Consider the following 23,940-nt stretch of genomic DNA (forward strand, 5'->3'; position numbering starts at 1 on the left):
ACACACACACACACACACACACACATATCCTTATGTCAACACAATAAACTCATAGAACATTCAGTTCAGTTTTAAAAATTTTATTAGAAATGTCATTTTTATTAGAAATTGTTCTTACCAGAGGGACGCCTTATTATACGTTTTTACAAAAACCGGTACAAAACATTGAATATGTTCCTAAAACTGCTGACTTTTTGCTAGCGTTCAAGCTCGAGCGCCAATAAAATAGGTTGCCCACTGGCTTTATCAGAAAGAACTCATGGCCAATCTCAAGTAGTGTCAGTGGTCGAATTATTTATTTTACTTTTTCTAAAATTAGCAATTTTTGTCATAATAAATATTTGCACATCCGGTCCATGAACATCTGTTGGTTTGGCTACATACTAGAAAATTAGTGTTGGTATTTAATGTTTCGTGTCTTTACAGCTTTTACAGTAAATGTTGTATTGTTGTATTACTAACCCCTTTCTTTTAAATTCCATAATATAGAGAAAAAACGTTGATTTTTTTACAGTTTGCATAGGTTGACCTAGACAAATCAGTATTTTGCTGTAGAAGACATGCTTCTAGCTGTGGATTTCTGTAGGACTATCCTACTAATTCAAGTTAAATACATCTCTTTGTTTTAGATCATAACTCTAGCATTACCTACAAATCTAAAGTAATGTATCATATACTAAATCTACAAGCAACAACTAAACTTATCAACAAATGTACAACCTCATGCATCACTGTACAATAGATATCTATTGTCCTAGTTTTTAGATATGCAAAATCAACATTTGAGGTACAGTTAATTGTAAATGTGCTTCACTTATTACCAGTATTGACAACTGGCATAAACAGAAAGCTGAAAGAAAAAGAGAAATCCAAACACAGCATGGTCAAAGAGACATTTGATATTTAATGCAAGGGGTTAAATGCACAAGATAAAACTGACTGGCTGATCACAGCTCATCAGAAACAGATGCTCAACACCCATAAATGTAAATGGATGACTGATTACAAACCTCCAGAAATTATGTAAACACTGCAAAATTGTTATCCTTACTACCTTATAATCATTTATTTATTTATTATTCATATTTTTATACTCCCTCATACATTTCTCTCCATTTATCAGCACAGCATCAGGGAAATTAAAGTGTCAATCTAAATGTTTTACTTTAGCTATAAGTTCTTTATAGCATGTGATTAAAACAGTAAGCATCCACGTTCACAAAAGACACCAGTAAAAACATGTTGGTGAGATTTTTTTTTGTTTTATCAGATGAATGATCATTACACATAGTCTCTTAATTCTGATAAATTTTCTGCACTGTACATTCATTTGTTTTATAACAAAACAGTTTGTGCCAGATAATGGCACTGTTTCTGTTGTTTTTTTTATTTTATTTTTCTTGCTACACATAAGGCAAAAGCTTGTCAAGCTTTTTAATGCACCCCTTTGGACTTTTGCAAGTATCTGTCAAGGCTCCAGTGTCATGTAGAACTCCAAAAGTGATGGCCAACTGAAGATTTTAAATGCAGGCTCATTTCAGAGAGCGACCTGTCTTTGGGCTTGGTGTTGTCTCAGGATGCACTGAAAAAAGACAAAACAGATGTTTAAAAAAGGAAGGGGGGAAAAGTCCAATAACAACTAGTAACTATTAAATAACTGTTTCATCACCACTTACTGATCTCAGAGTCAATTCAGAATGATTTCAGTGTGATTTATGCTTAAATAGGCCTATATCATACCTACATATGCCTTTATATGAAAATAATTCTTTAAATAAAAAAAAAAAAATGAATAAAGATTCCACCCGGAAACATGCATAAATCTGTTAATACAGTATGTGACACTTTTATACAGGTTGTCATGCTATAACTTCCACTTCTACTGAAGGTCTTATACTTTATATTAACAAAAATATGTCATCTGACTAGGTCTTTTCTGTTTTTTAAATAAGCTTTTATACAAATGTACTTTGGGCACAGTGGGTAGTGTTGGTTGAAACAGCTCCTGAGTTGCCATTTCAATTCTGAGCTCAAGTGTACTCATGCTCTGCTCTGTGTCTCTGTGTTTTTTCCAATTTCTTCACCATTTCCAAATACATTAAATTAGATTAGATTTAATTAGATTTGATTAATAATTATTTTAATTGTGCAGAGTACAAGTAAATATCCACTGAAAGGCCTGAAATGCATGTAGGTAGCATTGCGACCATAAACCCAAAGTTTTTCCTATAAAGGGTGAAAAATCAAACTCCATTAAATAAATAATAGAAAAAAAAATTTCTGTTATCTGTGTAACTAATGCAGTTTTAGTTTTGAAGTTCTAATTCAGTGAAACTCATAGTACAGTGAGAAACAATTTATTGTTACCTAGAGTTCAGTGCCTAATACAGCTATTCAGTGACCGCAAATGGGAGACATAAAGCTACTTTTTAAATTTTTTATTTCCAAATGGCTTTTCCTCCTTTAATTTTCTTCATCACATATAGTGGACCAAATCAAAGATTGGCCCACAGACCCTAGTTTGGGCATCTCTGCTATAAACTGAGTGTGTGTGTACACCACCCTAAATTAATAAAAATAAGCAGTAATGATATGGCACATAACTAATGCAGTTGATACTATATATATATATATATATATATATATATATATATATATATATATATATATATATATATATATATATATATATATATATATATTAGGTGTGTAATGGTACACGTATTTGTTTTATTTGTATTATAACAATAATTATTATTAATAAACATAAAAACATACACAACAATGCCAGTGGTATAAAAAAAAATAGAGATTGTGTCACTGTGGCTCCTCACGCAGTACCGGATTTGTTTTGCGCATACATGAAACGGCTAAAGATTCCATAGCCCTAGCTTTAGCCGCTAACCAGGAAGTGGTGAATGGAAGGAATAAAGACATTTGTTAAACTGAAATAAGTATTACATATCTTTAGAAAATAAAATGTAACACACACACACACACACACACACACACACACACACACACACACACACACCTGTATTGAACCAATTTGGTCTAATAAATGTAAAATATTTAATTCGATTTTCCATTTATTTCATTTTATTTAAATCAATTTAAATAAATTCAATTTGTGCCAATGTAACCAAAATAATAATTTTTTATTGTTATATTTTATTTTTTTATAAAAATATTATTGTATATATTATTTAACCAAGCAGGCATTTTATTTAAAATTGTTAAATAAAAAAATAAAAAAAAAGAAACTGTTGATGTTCAGAAATGTTAATAATAATAAACTGCGTTAATAAAAGACGACAAGCAATTTTATGTTTTGCATTTCCCTTCCCCCCAACTGTCCCGAGATTGTACTGAACTGTGACTTAAAACCCGAAGGTATATATATATATAAATTATGTCAACTGTACTTCAGAAATCGATTTAAGCTCAATTACAAAATGATGTTCCCTCAGGAACTAATTAAGTGGTGGTCAAATTTCTTTAGTCTCCGCCTCACGCTTTGAGTGCATTTTTTGTTATTATTAAACTTGAACACCACACAACAATTTTAGGGGTATAAAAAAGAAACTAGAGTTAGCACAGTGTCACTGTGGCTACTCACTCTGTACCGGAAATAAGATTTGTTTTGTGCATACGTAAAAACGCTAAAGAATTTGTTAGACGCTAACCAGGAAGTGGCTAGCGGCTAATGCTAGCACTATGGATACTTTAGCGTTTTATGTCCAGCTTAAAGAATTTCTCTTAAAAGAAAAAAATCCTTACAATTTTACATATCTAGGGAGTGAATGAAGGATGGGAGGATTAAAAACATTTGTTAAAGTATGCTGAAATAAGTAGAACAGTTAAGTATATCATATGTTTCGAAAATAAAATATTAAATGTAAAAAACACACATTTACCATACACATCTGTATTAACCAAATTGGGTCTTACAAATGTTGTGTTGTATTGATTTATTCTATTTATAAAATATTATTTTATATATTTAATAAAAATGATGAGCACTTTTATATTTAGCATTTCTTTTCCCTAACTGTACCGAAATTGAACAGAATCGTGACTTAAAAACCGAGGCACATAACGAACCGTGAATTTTGTGTACTGTTACACCCCTAAATATATATATATATATATATATATATATATATATATATATATATATATATATATATATATATATATATATAGATATATATATATAGATATATATATAGATATATATATAAAAAACTTTTACTAATCCTTTTGCCTTGACTAGCAATTTCATAACAGGTCTTTTGTGTTGATCTAAAATATACCAAGTTTGTATTACCATCTTTGTGGAGTGGTTGGCATGTCCTGGCATGAGGCCGCATTTTGCCTGGCAACTCTGAGGAGTCTCTGTAGTCTCTGGGCTTTGAAGGGGGCTCTGGGGTTTGACCTTGGCGAGATTTTATAGGCAGTGGTGGCTTTCCACTCATCATCCCGCCTCCTTCGGATCGAGATGGTACCACAGGCTTCTTGCTGAAGGACTGAGGCTGTAGATTGCTATTGCTGCTGTGGTTGTTGCTGCTGCTGGAAGTTGAGGGAGGATTCTGGCCTTTGGACTCAGAGCAAGTGAAGGAGCGAGTGCGAGGAGTAGGGACTGGAGGTGCACGATCAGAGTCAGACTCACAGCCTTTTGGAAATGCAAAAATCTCAGGGATTCCCAATTGCTCCTTTCTGGTAATTTCATGATCCTTGCCACATCCCGACTTTCCCATTGATCCATAAAGTGGGTTGTCAAACATTTCTGCTGGTTGCTCACCTTCCGCTCTAACAAGTAATTTTTCAACACACAAACACCATATATAATTTAATAGTGGCTATAAACTATGTGTAATTCAAATTCTTGATAATGTACCTTTTATTCATCCCACAGTGTGAAAAATTCAGTATTGTATAATGCTTATAAAAGACATTTATTTTATAAAATTAAATTAAATTAAAGTTGATATATGTGTAAAATCCATATGTTCACACATATACTGTGTGCCAGTCTGGGGAAATCCTTTACCATCTTTTCCCAGCTTGCCATATACTTTCAGATAGGAACACATAATTCTTAATTGCTGCCCTTTTTTAAAGGCTATTATATAATTTTTTATATTATTACATTTTTATATTTTTCACAAGTAGTACAAGCAGTGTGGTAAATGATCCTGATCAGGCAAATTAATAAATAAATAAATGTACAAATATATAAATTCACATCAAAGTATTTGTTTTTTAAAAAATAATGGAAGAGATTCTTGTTAGAGGTCTCACTTTGAACCTTAAGGAAATAGGTTATAGGTTAAGGTTATTGATTATAGGTAATGGAAATGGGTTATAGGTATGGGTTCTAGGTTTCTAGGGTTTAAGTAAGGGAAATGTTTAAATGCACTCACTTTGGACTGGACAGCTTTCCAGTGGGGCTGCAAACAGACTGATCATATGCAATCTTTTTAGGTGAGGTGTTGCCAGGAGCTGAGTCTTTAGCCATGTGTCCAGGGGAGGCTCCTGGTCGGTACCCAGTGTAGCTCCAACTTAACTGACTGCTGCTTTTGTAGACAATGTCCATATAATTAGGATTACTAACATCAGAGACCAAAGACCTGCAAGTTATATATTAACCTTAATAAGAATTTGTTGGTTGTTTTAACAATTAATAGAAAACAAACTATAAAATGTCTTGAGGTCGTATTTCCATACTTTAGTAGCATTAAGTATATTGTAATTAAACTTATTTCTGTAACTGCATTCCTTTGCTATATATTATATACTTTTTTTTAAATATTTTTAAATACTTCACAGTAATTGATAGATGAATAAATGAATAATAACAAAAAAGATTCCAAGCCACTGTTAGTTACATTTTACTGAATTATTTATCAAATGCAGGAATGTAAGCATAAAATTAAACGTTTACTTACTTGTTGCTAAAATCTCCTGATTTGACTTTACCAGTTCCTGAGTCATCACTGGTCTTGATGAAATCTGCCGAGAAGAAAACACATTCTGTTTTTGCAGCTCTCTACATGTATATGCATTTTCACATATATATATATATATATATATATATATATATATATATATATATATATATATATATATATATGTATATGTATATGTATATATATATATATATATATATATATATATATATATATATATATATATATATATATATACACACACACACACACACACACACACACACACACACACACACACACACATACACACAGTGGAACCCGGTTATGTCGATGTCCTAGGGGGTCGCCAAAAAGCATCGAGGTAACCGATGATCGAGATAAACGAAAATCAAAATAGCGGCAGTATATTAACGTGCTTGAAATTTCTTTATGTACATGATGTGCGTTAATAAATAAGAATGTGCATGCACGTGTTTTTGAAGGGTTTTTTACACAACAGCGTTGCTGCGATTTGTTTGATGAAGTCATGTTATAAAAATACATACAGTACATGTTTATCTGTCAGGAATCCACCTGCCACGCCCCCTTCGGCCCCCTTCAGCGTGTCAGGTGTTTTCTCGGCCGCTTTCTCTGAAGCTCCCGGCTTCAATCGCGCACATATGGTGCTCGTTTATCATCATCACCAGCTCCTATTTAAACTTCCACACTCTCACTGTCCGTTATTGTTGGTATATGTTGGTTCACGGCGGTCGTTGTTATCGCTCATGCGTTTCCCGGTACGTGTCTTCCCACCGGCACTCTCTCAACGGCTGCGCTTTTCTTCCCAAAGCCGCGCCGCACCCCTACTAACACTACTAACACTAGCACTAACTAACAGCAGAGATTCACCAGTATACATATATATATATATATATATGGGGGCCCAAACTTCTGTCTTGCATACCCCCCTCAAAACTGTTAATTGCACCCCTGCTCGAGATATCAGGGTTCGGCGACATAAAAACGACATAACCGATAAAAAATGCTTAGAAAAAGCAAGAATTTGGCGGTTCCACTTCAAAAACGTCGACTTAATAAGTTTGTCGAGTTAACCGAGGGCGAGATAACCGGGTTCCACTGTATATACCACCCACACTGTGTGCAAAAGTTTGTAGCATGTGCTTGTCTTACCATATAGTTTCTCTGTCAGTTTTCCTTCTGATGTGCGTAGTTGGATGCCTCCTGATAGAATACCTGTCTGCTCACCATGATGTGTGAGTGGGACATCAAACTCAGTGTAGGCATTCTCTGCACTCCGCAGAGCCACACATGTCTCCCCTGCATGCGAGTCAGACAATTGATGACATTCATAAGTAATTGAATTTTCATTCAAACAGACTAATACAAATCCATAAAAGTTACATTAATACATTTACCATAAATGCCATTTGGTTAACGCGCTTAGCCAGAGCAACTTAAGGGCTTTAGCAGCTTAATGGTGCTATGATTTTGATCTCCCAACCTTTAAATCATTAGTCCAACATCTTAGTCCCTGAGTCCCACTTGCCAGCTACACTCAAAAATATATAACAATATTTTTTAAATGCCCCATCATGCTTACAAAATTCCAAATAGACCCAAACAAAACTCAGCAAACCTGGAAATATGCATTTTTTTAATGCTTCTTTTACTTGTTTTGTCTTATTGTGTGTATAGTCCTGTTTATGATTACGGGTGTAAATAAATGGAAACCAAAATCTCTACTGGGTCTCTTTATGTCCTTTCCCTCCAAATACATCACAAAAACAACATTACACCCCTTAACCTAGACTTGAAACGGGACTGCAACAGTTGACCAAGTTAAAAAAGGGTGCTAAGTTAAAAAAAACTATTTAGCTGACTTCCTTAAATGGTTTAAACTTATCTAAAGAATCAAACACAAAATATTGTTTATAATCAAAGACAGACTGGCATGATACAGAACAGACCGACAAAGTTACTGTAATCACTGTAGAACATCTGCACACAAGTTCTTTTAACATTTAAATGATAGCAGCTATAAACAGACATTCCCCTATATGCCACATACAGAAAGATTTAGCATATCTATGATCTATGTTTTTATTAAGTGGTTTCGTATTTGTGTATAATTAAATTTAGGTTATGTGAAGCAATGATCATACGTGTCCCTTTAAATCAGCTGATTCAAAGGAACACATAAGTTCAATTCCCCACATATCCTAAATTAAACCAAAACGTATATATAAACACATATAAACTGTTATTGAAAAATATATACTGTATAACATTTAACAGCGCTGTAGTATAAATTAGTACATGGCAAAATCATATTTGTGTTTTAAACACACCTACCATATGATTCATCACTGTCTGTGGATGTTATACTGATGAGTATATGCTGCTCTAGTAGGTATTCCGGGTCTGAAATGATGGGAGTAAGCTGCAAATAGATAAAAAAAAATAAAAATAAAAAACATTTACTATAATGTTCCAGGATTTAGCTTTACATGATGTGAATACAAGGCAGATTACCTCTACATGTGCTGCAAACCGAACCCTTATGGAACCCTCAGTGCTCTCTTGATTATCTATCTCAGAACTCTTGACAAATTCTATGAATTATTTTCAAAAAAAAAAAGAAGAAATCTTTAATCTGTCAACTCAATAACAAGCAGATTTTCTGTACAGTCTAGGGGTGTAATGGTACACGTATTCATATCGAAATCTTTCGGTACAGGGCTTTTGGTTCGGTGCATATGTGTACCGAATGCCATCCTTTTAACATGTAGAACATAGTTAAAATCTGAGTTACCTCAAGAACGTATTAAGTGGAGGACCACAAGATTGTTTAGTTGTCGTCTCACTCACACTTTGAGTGCATCTTTTAATTATTAAACTTGAAAACATACAAACCAATGTCAGGGGTATAAAAAATAAACTAGATTTAGCGCAGTGTCACTGTGGATATTTACTCCATGCCGGGAAATAAGATTTGTTTTGTGCATGCACAAAAACGCTAAAGAATCCATAGTGATAGCATCAGCCGCTAACCAGGAAGTGGCAAGAAGCTAACGCTAGCACTATGGATTCTTTAGCGTTTTATGTCCAGCTTCTGTATTACCCAAATGGGGTCTTAAAAAATTTAAACTATTCAAATGAATTTGATTTATTCTTTTTTATTTTTATAAAACATTATAAAATATTATTTAATATATTATTTAACCAAGTAGGCATTTTATTGAAATTGTTTTAAAAATGTATACTGTTAAAATGTCGACGATCACAAATGTTAATAATAATAAACTGTTTTAATAAAAAAATAAAATAAATGACAGGCACTTTTATGTTTTGCATTTCTTTCCCCTAACGTACCGAAATTGAACCGAAACGTGACTTTAAAAACGAGCTACATACCGAACCATGAATTTTGTGTACTGTTACACCCCTAGTACAGACTGAAGTAAACTTACTTTCCAAGCAGCTTGAATGGTATTCAATGAAAAATCGTGTCTTGGATTTGGTCCTAAGCATAGCAACACAGTTCATAAATTTTATTGCACCCTGAGACTCCTTTGTTGGATCTGAAAGGACAGAAGAAAAACAAATTATCATCCATTAAGCTACAGAGGTGAAATTCCTTTCTTCCTACGAGTCTTCCAAATCGTATAAAGTATTAACAAATTAATCAGCTATGATCAGGCTGTTGTTTCTGCTGATTCTCAAATTCCTCTGGACCATATAAATTACATTTTAACAACAGATTGCCAACAATACATTGCCTTTTACTGTAGAACGTTTTAATCCAAGAATGTTTCAATAAAAAAGGGGGCTTTATACTTGTCACATGTACATTACAGCACAGTGAATTATCATCTTCGAGAACCCCGTGGTGTTAGGAAGCTATGGACAGAGCACAGGGTCAACCATAATACAGTGCCCCTGGAGCACAGAAGGTTAAAAGCCTTGGTGGCGGCTTGGTGATACTGGGGCTTGAACCACCAACCTTCCAAGAAGTAACCCAGAGCTTTAACCACTAAGCTACCACTTCCACCATTCAGTATTAATTAATTCAGTATCACCGAATTAATTAATTACAGCAATACATTTTGTATCACTGATTACAATGTGTTAATGAAGTTTAGTAAAGTATTTAATTAAGTAATCTGATTCCCATTGATTCTGGAAAAACAACAAGCATGATACATTTTACAGATTTAGTCTAGATTCTGGAAACATTATAGTATCACTACTGGAAAGTATTAACCATTTATTAATACTGAATAATTATAAAAGCCAAAAAAATGCAATATGTTGTTCCACATGGCTCTACATTAGGCCATCTTAAATTCTTACATGAATAGAAATGTGCATCTGATATTGGGTAATCAGTGTTATCGCAGTATAAATGACTGCAAAACTAAAGCTACAGAGGAGGTTTGGCTTGTACTGTTAACCTATTAATTCCCACAATTCTCACAATTTATGTCACATCTAGGTTATTATAAAGGAAAGACTAAATCTGTAACAAAATGTTCAAAAGAACATGCACATGTGAAGGTCATGTTTTCACAAACATTCTACTCTATAGTGTGTACACCATGAATCTAATAGATAAATAGCATTAACAGCATACCATTCTTAGAGACAAACTGTGAAGATACTCCAACATCAAATGTAGCAAAAACAGGACAGTGATCGCTTGTCATGATGTCATTTGTGCATCCTGAAAATGGATAGAAAGAATGCAAATGTTATAATTAATTAAATGTACTGCTGCACAAGTTTCTGCCTTCCAAAATGTTTGACTTTTAAACTCTTTCAACTAACCATATGAGTGACAAGCCACATGAACCTGTGGGTAGGACTTGCGAAGCACACGGTCACACCATGAGGGCAAGTTGTATTTTGTCTGTTGGTGAGATAACGAGAGGGAAAGTGAATGGCCTTGTATGTTTTAACCACACAAGTTAAGTAAAAACATATGAGAACTAAACCTAAAATGATTGTGTGAAAGAGACCATAGTACTCTTTAGATTTACTTTTAGAGTAACCTGGAGTTTAGTACATTCATTCATTCATTCATTCATTCATTTTCTCCCGCTTATCCGTAGTTTAGTACATAGGATCAATATACAGTATCTGTCTGTGCAGGGTGACAATGTATATATTGTATTCTTTAAAATGTATGTAGCTAACTTTCTTTAAAATGTCATTCAAAATTAAATGACAAAAAAATACCCCTGTGGCTTTGGCTTTGGTATAGACATATCTTTCATGGGTATCTCTCTCAAATCGATATGTTGGGGGAAATGTGATGTCTTCTTCATCTGTAAATGTAAAAAAAAAAACATAGATAGAATAAAAAGTAATTCTTTAAACAACTTTAAATAAAATTCTGTAAATCTTTCAAGGTCATCATAGGAAAAAGCATTTGAGAAAGTATTTTACCTAGATAAGCCCTTCATTAAAACTGACATAAATAAACATTAAGTATTTAGTAAGATCTATTGTTCATCAGGTTTTAGCAGTTTATAATTAATTTCACAAACACCAAGTCAAGTGATTAAGATGATTATTAACAACCTACTTAATCAACCTGAAAAGTGTCATAACACATTCTTGTAAGAAAAAAATCCCCAAAAAGATATTTTGTTAACCAAAGGCCAAATTAAATATATGACAAAGCAAAAACTGTTATATATACAATCCACATAAAAATCAAGTTACACCATTTTTTGTATTAGTATAGTTACTGAATAGTTTGCCCCAACAAGCATAAATAGTAGCTTTGCAAAGTCATGCAAAGGACAAGGTTTTTGAATAAACTGAAACTCTTGAGTGTATTGGACACTGCTGAGAACTAAAAATAACAGAAACTGCAAATGTGATGGAATTTGGGCGAGAGTTTAACTTCTCATATTATACTATGTATTGTAAATTTCACTTGAGGTCTAGTGTAGAGGGAGATTGGGTCAGATGTGTTTTTTTTAAGTTGCATAGTGATTAGTAAACTTGGGCTAGAGTAGAATTTTTCATTTGGTTTAGTAAGATGCTTTAGTCAAAAATAAAATCTGCATAGTGACATAGGCACAAAAATGTAGGGGGTGAGGTTTTGGTCCAGGACTGAATTTTACAGGTTGTTTGAAGTGTGTTTTAGTCATGGTCAAGGGTGTAAAGCCAGACTCTCACCATAGTACAGAAAAACCTTTTCATCTGCTCTTTCCATGTTGAGCTGATCTCTGTTTAACAGTTCCTGATACTGCTGTTGTTTGATCTTCATCACAATGTTCTCTGCTTCCTGGAAAATTCAAAACAACAGTACAAAAGCTAGTGTCTCTTCCTGTCTAGTTATGTTAACCTCTTCTGTTTTTAACTGCTCCATTAAATGTGAAACTAAAGGATTGCAGCCAGGCAAATTATATTTTTAGTTTATTTGTTTCTTTTCCATTCTTTTTTCAAGAAAAATTATAATTTAGGCCTAGCATATTACATTTGATTAAAAAAATCTTACATTTGATATAAAAAACTATTATAATGTTGTGGACAATGTAAGTTTACTGGACAATAATTTACAGTTAGGATACATATATGAATAGTGATTAATTTTTTTCACCCCTGGTGGAAGGTCAATTCGATAGTTGAGATCCCCAAGCCAAAAGAGGTGTGTGAATCGAAGAGTAATGTCAAACGGATTGAGTTTCTTATCTCCTAGGTTCAGAAAGCGCAGGATGCTGACATAGTTCTGATTTCGTCTGGGAAGAATAGAATAAGAAAATAAAATGAATCAAAGAAGTTCATATATACTGTTTAAAATTAATTGCTTTATAATTTTAAATTTTGAGTTATATCACGATGACAGTTTTTTTACGTTCTAGAATGAATTTAAACATTACCTGAGCTTCTTTTCGCTCCCCGAGGTCAAGTGACTGTTAACAAACCCAAACGAGGTGTCATTAAACATAAACGATACTCCCACTGCTCCTTTATTTCCTGAACAATGCAAACACACAAATATAGATTTAAAGAATGTACATATCATGCAACATTAGCCTTGATGAGTAGTGGTTATATTTTTTAGTTGTAGTCAAATGTTAGAGTGGAGATTAACTGACCCAGGGCATTAGCGATTCCAGTCTTAACACTGTCACAGAAGATGTGGGAGATCCGGTTCTCATGTTCCGGCTTAGCAAGAACAATGATTCTTATATTCCACAGTGTCTGAGTGGCAATCTTGTGAGGGATTAGAAAATGGGCATCAAAATTACCAGTCATCAGAAAAAAAAGAGAAGTAAACACTGCAGAGGAGAAAAGCAACTTCTGTAAGCATGTATTATGGAATCCTGGGAAGGATCATCTTTACTGTGGTATTTCATGTAATATTAGTAAAAAATGTCTTAAAACTAAAAAAGACTACGATACGAAATAGTGATTGTTTTCTTGATGTATTCACACATTCTACTTGGAGAATTTTACTAGAAGACTAAATATGCTTCTTTTTTCACCTCTTTTTTTTAATTCAACCTCAGACCATACTTTCATTCCATAGCCTTTGGGAATGGATAAATTTCTGTTTCATTTGCACATTTTCCCTTGACATCACTGTTCCCATGGCAATTAAAATTCCACAAATGTATTTTGCTTTTTTCACTTTTCTTTTTTCCTCTGAAATGTCAATGCTTTGTTGTCCAACTGTGTTCACCTGTTCTTTGTTAATCCTTGGTTAGGTTATGTTTACTTGTAGCATTTTACACGTTTAATTATGTTTCTGTACCAGAAATTTGATTCAGAAAAAATAACTGCCTAATAAAGAATTGGAGAGGAAAAAAAGTTGTTTTAAATAACAGAATGTACAGCATGTTGGTCAGTTTTTTTTAATGCAAATGGTATAGCTGAGTATCGTTTTCACACCTTTAACATTGTTTTACAGTTAGAGTAACATTATATCTTTTATTCCAACACATCAAATGATTAACTTAGTCAGTCTTTGATTGTATTGAGTTAATACAGTCTTTGCATTATAAGTAATTATTGCCATTTTCAATAAAAATAACCTCTGTTTTTTGTGTATATTATTCAGGGTACTGTTCTTGTTCAATGACGAAATGTTAACACAAAGAAAATTCGCATAGAAATCACATAAAAATGGATGGATTTAGACATTTTACATGCTATACTTATAATATTTTCTAATGTAATGGACTGTTCACATGTAGTCCACGTTCACATTATTTGTTTATTCCACGTGATTTCTTACACATTCATTTATTTTTTCTCTGGTGTTTTTTGCACTCTTCACTATCACATATTTTTCTTGAATGTTTTTCCCAGTGTAATTCCCAGTAACATGAAAAAACACTTACTCCATGTGATTTTTCCATCAGGAAACTATAACTAAAATGTACTATTTTCTAATCTCTTGCCTCACACACAAACATACAGGTATTATTAGAAAACAAAACAAACTACCCCTTAACACTTATTATTTTAGTATAAATCAGTTAAATCTTATAATATAAATAAATAGTGCTGTACCTGTTTAAAGCTGATGTTTGTGATGCCCCTAAGGGTTCCCCTTACAATATCTATCCAATCCTTCTCTCCCATTGCATCTTCCTGTGTTCCAATGACATATATGTCATGTGGGATCTGACTGGCTGTGTCATCACGAGTCTTTCCTAGTCCCTTGGATTGAAACCATGAGGTAATATTAGGTGGTGGGTTAGCATTTCCTGCAAACAAAAGAGCACATCTAGATGTAAAGTTAAACCCATAGGAACCTTTGCTGGAACTTGAACTGACCTGTGTGTCTTGTAGGTAATACTGTATAGTGGAATTATACTCTTTTCTTTTTTACAGTACTAAGTATGTTGAATGTTGGAGCATACAGTTGGGTAAAGGCTGTTGAAGTATAAACTTGGTCTGGAGCAATTAATAGTGCAATTTTTAAAACAGTGCTGATGACACACTTACCCATGTTCCATGTACCAACAAATAAGCTGATCATATCCGGCTCGGCCTTATCTGTATGCTTGTTTTTCATCTGCTGAAGTAATTGACAGAAACCTTCTCGTTTCTGAAAAATTCAGACACAAATATATGTAGATGTATGTGAGAATTTTTATGTGAGAATGTGTGATTTACATGTTCAAAGGAAACAAAAAAAATCCCAAATTTGTCATATATATTTATATTAGAAATATATTGAAATCTAATGTTGTCTTAGAGAATATATAAATACATTCTTAACATAAAAAAAAAACATTTATTCATAGTCAAGCTGCACCTTTGTGTCATTAAAGACAAATTCTTTACGCTGAGTCCTCTCCTTCTCAGTCTCCAAAACTATCTCCAGTTTGGTGTGCATTTTCTTGGATTTTATCAACTGCAAGACTACATGATGACAAAAATAGACCATTAGTAATTTCTTCCTATTCAAGTTCCAAATTAAGTCATTTGGATGCTTCACACTTCCGTAAATACTCTTTAGGAAATAGTGAGTGTAAACAGCATGTTTGCAAATCAAAAAAGTCTTTTGAAAGATCTTTTTTAAAAAATAAACGTTTTTTATATGTCACTGGTATTGAGAGAACTGCATGGGCCAATGAGAAATGACAAGTCATTTCCTTTTTAAAGTTACTAAACACATGTGCCCTTTAACACATTCTATTCTCCTCACAAATGTGCAAAGACGTACTTTTGTTGTGCACAAAGTATTTGTCCTCAGGTCCATCTCTGGATTTCTTGAAGTAAACTTTTCCACTTTCTACATCAACCTTTAGGAACATTTTGTTTGAAATGCCAAGAGAGTCTGATTTTACCTGTTAGAACAGAAACAGAAAACAAAAATAGAAATTTTTCTTATGAAATTTGTCTTATGAAACTACAGAATGAAGTATGAAGAGATTCTGCAGAGAAACAGTGCTTATTTCACAACTACCCAGATGTCACAATACCCCTGCACATTAGGCAAACAAGACTCCCATATTTGCATGTAGCTGTGGAAAGCAAATAACTAGAGGATCATATGAATGTAACGATGACGTTTATTTATCTACATTTATTTCTATAAAAGCTTTTTTTTCTCACTTCAAATGTTACAGGCGGTATAAGTGACTTTCTATGGCCTCCATCATATCCAGCAGATTCAAATACTGTAGTTTTAGCCTGGAATAAAGAATGCATGTTTTATCAGTGTTATATTGAAAACGGATTTTTTTTTACTATTTAGAGAAAGAAGGGAATAATTAGCAGTGCAAAAATTATAAATACCTTGTCTTCAATTGAATACAAAATCTTGGTCAGTTGCTCAAGCCTAAAACCCATAGACTGGTTGGCATCAAGTGAAAGCTAAAACAAAAAAAGATAAATGTGTAGAAAGGATCAAAAACAGAGATTTTTGTTTAATCTTTAGCTATGAAAGCACACTAACCTGTCCTCGAAGTCTTCCAGCTCCAGGTGACATTGGCTGATCTACAATTTTCTGTAAGGCCTCCAGAGTTGGGAGTGTACGGGAAATTTCACTATGCAAAATAAAAACAAATTTTGGTTAATAGGAAATGGCCTATAAATGCCAGTGTTTCTTCCTATTTTTTAGCATCAAAATATTAGAAAAAAAATTTATTTGATTTATACATGTTGAGGTTCTTGCAGATAGTCTTGAGAAGCTTCTTCAGGTTGGGGAGAGTGGGGTTTCCATTATGTACCTGCTCCACATCCAGACCCACAGCCGAGCTGAAGTAATCCTGGATTGCCTTTTGATGATCTTCAGAGAGGCTGTGTGTTTAACAAGTCAACTGATAACTGATAGAGATGCAGAATAACACTACGCCAGACAAGTAAAACAAAATTAACATGTACTTTTAGACGTGAAACAGATAATCATTATATAGTTAAATTATTCAGTATTGTGAGATATTGCTGTAAAGATGACATGTATAAATGTATAAATCATGCATTACTGTGACATGTCGACAAGTTGCAACCGCTGAAGGTAAGTGTCTTTGATGGACATGCGGCTTGGCTCTATTGTTTTTACAGGCTCAGCATGGCATTCTCTACTTTCGATGAGTGGGAGGTTCCGAGGTGGAAGCTGAGGAGGTAAACTGAATTGCTCTGTGGGAATTCAAATGAACAGACCAGAATGACAAACCATCCACTACTGGTTTAGCACACAATACGTTTTTTTCCCCATACATTTATCTAAATCCGAGCCCCAATGCAAACCGAATTTTAACTTTGCTGAAGTTTTGTATCTTTATTAATATATGTACTGTAACTCAACAGATTAGATTTTAAACCTTTTAAAATAGTAATTAGGCCATACTGTTGGTGAGTTTTAAATACATTACCACCTTCACAAGATACAGAAGGTACAGAACAAGGTACCACCTCACTATTAACCAACAGTACAATTTACTATGTTTTTCTTTCTCACAACGTGTACAAATAATAAATAAGCACTTTTAGCAATCCTGTTACCAACCTGGTTCATCCTCTGGCTCCTCCTCCTTCTGCACAGGATACTGCAGATGTGTGACTAAACCCATGTTCTCCTTATAGTAAGCCTCCACCAGCTCTGAGATTCCAGAGAAGAACCGAATGGGGACACCTTCAGATGCCTGAAAGCAATGGGGAAGAGGAGCAAAAGCTTTTTAGTGCATTCACAACAAAGTGCAAAAGTTTACAAACCTTGTTTAAAAAGGTTGTTACTATAAATAACAGTTCAATCATATCGAAAATCAATAGATGTTTTAAATAATTCGAAGATTAAAAGAAGAATCTTAGTCCATGTATAGTTAATTCCTGTTTTTCAATAAAATTATAGAAGAGAAATAACATCAGTGAGTCAAATTAAGTGCAGAATAATCAGGATAACCAATAAATAAATATATGTTTGTGGATTAAACTGGTTAAACAACTAATGCTTGAAGAACTAAAATTAGCATTTTGACTACATTTATTTACGTTTATTTTTAGGCAGAGATTGTATCAAATGTCAAATTATGTGTGTTAAGCAAACATTATAGGATGTATACTTAATTATACTTTCTACTATGTACTATTGATACTTCAAGGTTTAATAATCTTAAATATTTTTTGTAAAACCTACTTCTACACTACTGTATATAATGTCCTATTGCTCAATTTTTTATGTTCATTATTTGTGTAAAAACATCATAATTTAAACAAGTTCAGTTTGAATCAGAAAAGAGAAGAGGAAAAATTAGGTTGTTAGGGCGTGGTTCCTGGTCTCAATGCATGAAAAGTTCTTTTAAGTCGTTGTAGGCAATATGGCATGAAGTATAGCAGTAAATAGTTCAACTACAGCGGAAAACTGCATACACGTAGGGAACAAAATAAACTATGAACCAGTAGCTCTGATATGGTTAAAAGATTTTGCTGGCCAAATTTGTCCCTTTTACAACAAGTTACCCAACTTATGTCCTGCAGAACCCCCTTAATGCTTGAAAAGAGTGAAAATGATCACATGCCTAGCCTTCACTGTCACCAGATCTCAACAAAACTGAATGCCTCTAGCATTATGAATGCCTGTGGAGTGACAATGCTCTCCACCACCATCATCATAATCAAACTGACAGATTATCTGTTAAAAGAAAAGTCTTCCTCCCTCCATGACAGATCTTGACTTGTAAAACCTGTGCCAAAGTGCATTTTAACTGTTTTGGGGCTTATGAAGGCCCAAAACCTGACTAAGATGCATATTTGTATTTTCTTTCATTGCCACCCATCAGTAGATAGTTTTTCGGTCTGATAATAGCAAAGGAAAATTGATTCACAATAATGTTGGCTGTAATATTTAACCTAAAACAGTGTTACTTTGGTTGGCGTCCATTTTACTGTTCTTAGTCGCAACATGGCTGTCAGGAGTAGCAATGGCTGCGTTAGTGTTAAAGAGTCTCCCACACACTTTTCACACATTTCAGCATGCCCTGCTAAACCACTTTTTATCAACCCTAATTAGAGATGAAAAACTTGCATTTCAGAAACTTTCCAGTCAGAGCCCAGTGCTAGAAGAACCTGTGGCTTTTCTTACGCCCACGCAAAAGGTTAATTTAAAACTGAAGCACTGCTTTAGTTCAAAACTAAAAGAGGAAGAACTACAAGGCAGACAGATATTAAAAATTATTCTACAGTTTTGCACATTACAGAGCATCCCATATCAAATTCCACATAGATCTGAGAATGCTCCTAAGAGCCAAGTAAAAAAAAAAACATTACATGCACAAAGTCTATTTTAATACATTTGATTTATGCTTTGTTGGCCGTAAATGTACCTTTTGTAGTCAGTACAGTTTTGCATTGTTTCACACAATGCACAATAAAAGCAACAAGTGGTGTTGCAGCTGCAGTAGTGTGCTGTTAGCTCAGTGTCTGCAGTACAGAGGCAAGAATAGATGCTGCCTAAAGAGACAAGACAACCACACACCAGAGGCAGGGTGTCCACAGCAGCTGAGCTGACAGCTGCCATGAGGCCACACATTCATAGAAAAACTAAAAACACCCTCAACCAAAATCTAAAAAATTTATAGAAGGTTAGATGTCTGATGCTGGTTGCTGTGTTAGTATTAATCGCAGATTTGGGGGGAAAAAAACAGATTGGAACAGATTTTGGAAAAACATTTAAATAATTTATATATGTATATAAAAATATACAACTTTAGATTAAATCAACTTCAGGTGAGGGGAAATCCTAGCCAAATATATGGTTCAAGTTTATAGATTCAGAGGTCAAGTATAAGCATTGTAACAGTCCTAAGATCTGGAATAGACTATGCACTATAGTCTTTTTTTTTTTTTTTTTTTTTTTAAACAACCCACAAATTATTACAGTAATACAACAGCTCAGACAACATGAGGATACAATGTTATAAATTTCTTCTGTATTTAATAGAGCCATTCATCAGTGTTGTGTCCTGTCTGAAATATAATGCACATTGGATAGATAGATAGATAGATAGATAGATAGATAGATAGATAGATAGATAGATAGATAGATAGATAGATAGATAGATAGATAGATAGATAGATAGATAGATAGATAGAAATTCATACTTAATGCATTATTGTGTCTATAGTAAGTAAATTAATGAGATACATAGCAGGTTATACACTACACATCTATCTATCTATCTATCTATCTATCTATCTATCTATCTATCTATCTATCTATCTATCTATCTATCTATCTATCTATCTATCTATCTATCTATCTATCTATCTATACCATGTTTTAAATAATAATATTTTAAAAGAATATAAATATTTCATTTTTATTGAACAAAAGAAAAACTTGACATAACCTCTATGTGCTACTAGACCATTCCTGCATTTTATGCTCATATATTATTGGTTTCAGATTACTTTAAGACCTGAAATCAAACATGTTCTCCTCACAGAGTGATGTTCTTCTGCATTCTCTTACCTGTACAGAAATCTTTTTATCTTCATTGGGTAGAATTCTGTATGTATATACGCAGTTCTGGTACCTGCATATGCACAAACATAATCCTGTTTCAGTAAGGAGCATAAACTAATGAATGGCAGTAATAATGAAAGGTGTGCATGTACAATGCTCTTTTAATCAATTTATATTGTGCATGATTTGGGCTAAACAGGAAATGGTGAACGTTTGTATATGTGCAAGCATTAGCAGTTTACTTCTATGCATAGAGCTTTGAACAGTTACATTGTCAACATTGTCAAAAGTTAACCAAAATTCATATTAGCTCAGTTCTTTATACTCTATGTTTGCTGGTCTCTATTAGTAAATACTATTTGCAACACATTTCATGTTTGCTGTATATGTAAAACACTGACCTTAAGTGTCATTTGCATGCATTTACATGGCTTTAAAAAGCTACTCCAGTCAGAGAGCAGTTTGGTGTATTCTGTTAGATAAGACAAAATCTACATGCCTTTTTCATGCCATTCCACAAACAAGCAGCTTGCAATGGAACATTTTTTTGTTTGTTTCAGTGTCATTAAAGATCATTGCAAGGTCATGGTTTGTAATGCATCTGTTCTTTGTTCTACTAGTAGCTGTTGGGTTCTTGTTCAGCCTTTCAGCCAGTAGTCTTTCTATCTGAGTAAGACTAAGGTGGTGGACAAAAGGCACTCTAATATACCATTTTACATAACTGTCACAGCATGCAAAAAGCTTAAACTCTCTTTCAATAAATATATGTTGATTTCCTGTTCAAATAGGACAATGATGAAAGTAATCTTACATCTAGTAGTGGGGTGTAAAGAAAGCATTGCTTGTGATATAAACCTAAAAATATGCCCCCACCCTATACCCCCCCAAAAAAAAACAGAAAAAGAAAAAAAAGAAAAGCTTATTTTTACTTTTATTCCATGCATGACAGTAATGGAAACAAAGAAGTGACTAAGTCTTTAAATGAAAACACAACAGAAACCCAAAATATTCCATAAACAGACAGAAAACAGAACAAAAACAGACTATGTGATAAAAGGAAATAAGTCAAATGAAGGGTGAAAAACTAAAGTAGAACAAAACAGAAGACTTTCAGACACATTTAAGATTCAACCATAAGCTTGATTAAACAGAATTTTTTTTAAAATGATCTGGGTGCTATTTTGTACACATTAGCATTGCTGCATGTTTAGCTGGCCCAGCAAAAATGACCAAGCTTGTTGGCCAGACTGGTGTACTCACAGCACGCAGAGGGCATAAGCTCCTTGTATGGACTCGCTGTCTCTGAGGAGGAAGCTCCCATCCTTGGCATTTTTGGAGAGCAAGTCCTCTGCCATAGAGCGAGTAATATTGCCATGGTACCAAGGCTGATGGGACGACATCCTGTCTAGTGAACCCTTTCTCCCCGATCACTGGTTAAGCTTCAGCAAAACTCGAGGTCAGATTCAGCGTCCCTCCAAGGCCCGTTTCATGGCGTTATTTACGTCAGAGTGCAGCCCGTTCTCTCTCTCTCTCTCTCAAACACACTCTCTCGCATACACACACACATACACACTGGCTCTTTCTGTCTCTCTTCCTGTTAAATAGGCGAAAGCTGCAAAAAGGAAGCTACTACAAACGCAAGGGTGAACTTCCTCATTCTGTGTGCAAGTGAGAGAGAGAAGGGCCAGAGAGCTGACTGGTTAACACAGAAACAGCACTGCAGAAATAAAGACTAGTTTGCCCAAATTGTTATGTACTTTTATACAATCCTATACCTTAAACCTTGCATGCACACTCTGTGTCTACCATGATATTAATTATTTATAATGTAACACAAATGTATTTATAAATACAAATGCACATGGCAGAGATTGTGATACTTTTGAGATTGTGATGCAGTTTTGATGGGCTGGGATAATTGCACACAGGCAACAAGGTGATGCAGAACTGCAGAAGGTAGTGAAAGAAGCTAAAGCTGCATATGCAGTGGTTTCTCAGGGCTGTGTGTTTATTTACACAGGTCATGCATAGGCATGCTTGCTTATGATAGTATGATAAGATATCCAGTACAGCTGTGTTTATTTATACAGGCTGAGCTTAAAAGTATAGCATAGCAGAGTGTTCACTTGCACATGTCATGCATAACTGTGTTCTTTCATAATAATATTGTAAGACATGAGCTTTATTTAAAAAATCATATAAATACCTCCCTGGTGACTTGTGTTTATCAGTGTATTCCCATTTTAAATAAGCAATGCATAGAAATGCATTGTTACTCGTTAGATGTTACTCAAAAATCCTTGCTTTTTTGTCATTTTGTGCAATCTTAAGTAACCTGATGGCCACACACACACACACACACACACACACACGTATACACACACGCCGGCACGCACACACAAACACACACCATTTTTACACTTCCTTTTTAAAAATGGAACTCCCCACAGGTGGTTTTGGGTTTAGGAAATTAGCAGACTTATTGTCATTTATCATTAAATCCAGTCAGCAGCTCAGCAGAAAAATAATCATCCTTGAATCCTAAGCCGCTTTTGAGTTAAAGCCAAATAAATTTACTAAAAAAAGGGTCTCAGGAAGGAAAGGGAGGGTCAGTTAGTCAATTTCAGGAGGCTGTAGCAGTTGATAGTAGATATAGTTTAAGGATGATTAAAGGCTTGTAACTATATACTTAACTATATTCTGTGATATTTTAGAATGTTAAACCAAGTTTTGTAAACTCAAGCCAAAATCTTAAATCATAGCTAAGAAAGAAGGTCCAGTTAAAACTATGGATTAATAGCGCAATTGTAATGGTACATAGAATAAACAATATTATTGTATAGACCTTTTATTGACAATAACAAAAAGGTGGCTTCCTTAAAGAAATGAGGTCAATATTATGGTTACAACCATACAGTACTTTTACTACTAAAGACTCATATAGATAGATCTATTAAAGGTAATTAATACTGTATAATAGTGAAATAAATGGACTAGCAGGGCTAACACCTCTTTCTTTTCTGGCATTGTAATGGCTTCAAATAAATGTTGTTCTACTTTTTATTTTTGAACTGAGAACAACAGCACCACCAATAGTTATTAGTCAAAATATACAGCATGGTATAGATGGCTGATTTCTTTCTAGCCCAGACTGTGGAATCATGAAAACTGTGACAGGAAGCCTGAAAGAACATAGATTTGCTATGGATTTGAGTTGATATATTTGTTCATCCTACATATAAACAGCTATATTGTTTTATGCCTACAATGAGACCCACAGTCGTGTTTCTAAAATAGTAACACATTTTGCTGATACATAGTAAACATTTTCTTGTCCTTCCATACAAAATTTTGATTGAGATTGTACTTTCTTCCGAGTGCTACATATTCTGGTTTTTAACCACAGAGATACATCCCATGCATTCTAAACCTTATCTGCATTCTCTTATTCGTAATTTGATTTCAAATGCATGTAGGAATCATGAAAGCACAAGATAGGATAATAAGTGAGCGAATCACTCTCCTCAAACTCTAGATACATTCTCTCTA

General features: G+C 33.9%; 1 protein-coding gene across 6 annotated transcripts; it reads right to left on the bottom strand.

The window, feature by feature from the left end:
• Positions 1-884: 884 nt before the first annotated feature.
• Positions 885-22,688, bottom strand: inpp5d (inositol polyphosphate-5-phosphatase D). 6 transcript variants are annotated; one of them, XM_083568755.1, is made up of 27 exons: positions 21,652-22,688; positions 20,398-20,461; positions 17,437-17,572; positions 16,913-17,066; positions 16,587-16,727; positions 16,384-16,474; positions 16,224-16,301; positions 16,041-16,118; positions 15,649-15,772; positions 15,238-15,344; positions 14,925-15,027; positions 14,487-14,683; positions 13,067-13,184; positions 12,848-12,944; positions 12,568-12,706; positions 12,144-12,252; positions 11,193-11,281; positions 10,782-10,863; positions 10,588-10,677; positions 9,425-9,535; positions 8,487-8,566; positions 8,307-8,394; positions 7,125-7,271; positions 5,952-6,015; positions 5,427-5,633; positions 4,331-4,812; positions 885-1,582 (listed from the first exon to the last, which is right to left on the bottom strand). In XM_083568755.1, exons 1-27 carry the CDS (start codon positions 21,789-21,791, stop codon positions 1,533-1,535), a joined length of 3,366 nt encoding a protein of 1,121 aa, XP_083424881.1. In that variant the 5' UTR covers positions 21,792-22,688; the 3' UTR covers positions 885-1,532. The 6 variants fall into 6 exon arrangements, with proteins under 6 accessions (XP_083424881.1, XP_083424883.1, XP_083424882.1 ...); XM_083568757.1 differs by having other exon boundaries at positions 5,427-5,576; positions 21,652-22,050; XM_083568756.1 differs by having other exon boundaries at positions 5,427-5,579; positions 21,652-22,050.
• Between the last annotated feature and the right edge of the window lie 1,252 nt (positions 22,689-23,940).

Source organism: Silurus aristotelis (assembly GCF_946808225.1).
Source record: "Silurus aristotelis genome assembly, chromosome: 2".
Classification (NCBI taxonomy): domain Eukaryota; kingdom Metazoa; phylum Chordata; class Actinopteri; order Siluriformes; family Siluridae; genus Silurus; species Silurus aristotelis.

Excerpts from the sequence above, each read along its gene's own strand:
- inpp5d (XM_083568755.1), bottom strand. The coding sequence starts at position 21,791 with ATGTCGTCCCATCAGCCTTGGTACCATGGCAATATTACTCGCTCTATG. Across the intron at positions 16,302-16,383 it reads CTGGAAGACTTCGAGGACAG|CTTTCACTTGATGCCAACCA; the intron begins GTTAGTGTGCTT and ends TTTTTGTTTTAG. Across the intron at positions 6,016-7,124 it reads ACTGACAGAGAAACTATATG|ATTTCATCAAGACCAGTGAT; the intron begins GTAAGACAAGCA and ends TCTTCTCGGCAG.